Source organism: Bison bison, unplaced genomic scaffold (genome assembly GCF_000754665.1).
Source record: "Bison bison bison isolate TAMUID 2011002044 unplaced genomic scaffold, Bison_UMD1.0 scf7180017864313, whole genome shotgun sequence".
Classification (NCBI taxonomy): domain Eukaryota; kingdom Metazoa; phylum Chordata; class Mammalia; order Artiodactyla; family Bovidae; genus Bison; species Bison bison.
In genome coordinates, this window is record NW_011494885.1 from 3,626,404 (window position 1) to 3,627,785 (window position 1,382).

General features: G+C 65.5%; 1 protein-coding gene across 1 annotated transcript in view; it reads right to left on the reverse strand.

Annotated features, from left to right (window-relative positions):
• Positions 1-283: 283 nt before the first annotated feature.
• The window catches only part of NAPA (N-ethylmaleimide-sensitive factor attachment protein, alpha), a 26,603-nt gene continuing 25,504 nt past the window's right edge, over positions 284-1,382 (reverse strand). Inside the window, exon 9 of the mRNA XM_010852719.1 lies at positions 284-1,070. Coding sequence (XP_010851021.1) covers positions 969-1,070 — 102 coding nt within the window. The 3' untranslated portion in view covers positions 284-968. The remainder of the gene's footprint in view (positions 1,071-1,382) is intronic.

The window sequence follows — 1,382 nt, forward strand, 5'->3', positions numbered from 1 at the left end:
GCACTGCCATCCATCATCCCAGCTAAGGAAGCCAGGGTCCAGAGGGCCCAGGCCTCAAGACCCCAAGCCCGTGGCCCCTCCCCAGACCCACCATGCTGGGCCTCCCCTCCGGGAGGCTCTGACCCAGCACATCCTGCCAGGCAAGACTGCCCTCTTGTTGCCTGCAAAGGGTGCCCAGAGCCCAAGCAGGGTGATGGGGAGTGGTCAGGAGGGCCAAGAAGATGGGACACAGGCCTGAGGGTGAGGGGGAAAAAGAGGGGCAGAAACGTGAGGAGGAGGAGACTCGAGCACAAGCGTTGTCTTTTATTTCCTTCCTCGGGTAGCGGCGGCTTCCCACCAACACCACCTGGAAGCGCAGGGAGGAGACGGAGGGGTGGGCATGGGGACGACCCTAGCAGCTCCAGGGCTGGGTCCATCCTGAGAGGTCGGGGCTGCAGGAGGCAGGGGGCTCCCAGTGCGGGGTGGGGGAAAGGAGCCACCCCCTCCCCAGCAGTGAGAGCGAATCACGGTGGCTACATGGACCCAGAGCTCAGCCAGGGAGGAAGGTGGAGACGAGGAGACGAGACACCGGCTCCATGACTCAGCTGGCTGGGAGAGGTGGGGCTGGATGCGGACTCCGACCCCCGGCAGCACCCACAGTGAACAGGCCTGCGCCAGAGAGCCTGCCAGAGAGCCTGTGTGTCGGGGTGGAGAAGAGCAGCTCTGGGGGCTTAAATAAAGGGCAGGGGGTGAGGGATGCAGTGAGAACAGAGGGTGACCGTCTGGCCAGTGGGCCCGGCCTCGGGGGGCCCCGGAAGCAGTGCTGAGCCCGCGGGGTGGCTGTAGAGTCCTCGGTGGGAGGAGGGAAGGGCTCGCAGCCAGGGTCTCGGGCCCCCCTCTCTCTGGGCTCACACGGCGATCCTCGCTGGAGGGCCTGGCCGGGGGAGAGCGGACGGGGCAGGGAGACGGGCGCCGGGGCCCCGCGGGGCTTAGCGCAGGTCCTCCTCGTCACCCTGGATGGTCTTCTTGATGCGCAGCAGCATGGTGGTGAGCCACTGGTCCAGTCGGGAGATGGAGTCGTACTCCTTCACCTGCGCACCGGGCGACAGGCTCGGGGTGAGCGGCCGCCCTGAGCCCGGCCTCGCCTTCCACCCTGTCCCCAGTCCCAGCCCAACGGGCTCTGTTCAGGATCCTCTAGACGGTCCTGTCAGCAGCCCCTCCCTGAACAGGGGTGAAGGGATGCGTAGCCCTGACCCCGGACAGAGCCTCTCCCTCCTGTCTTTACTGGCTGACGCATGAGGGCTCCCGCCGGGGGAAAAAAGATTTACAGCTGGAAAAACAAAAGGTCCAGCTTTCTTGTTTTAAGGATGGGAAACTGAGGCCTGGAAACATGGCGCAGGCCT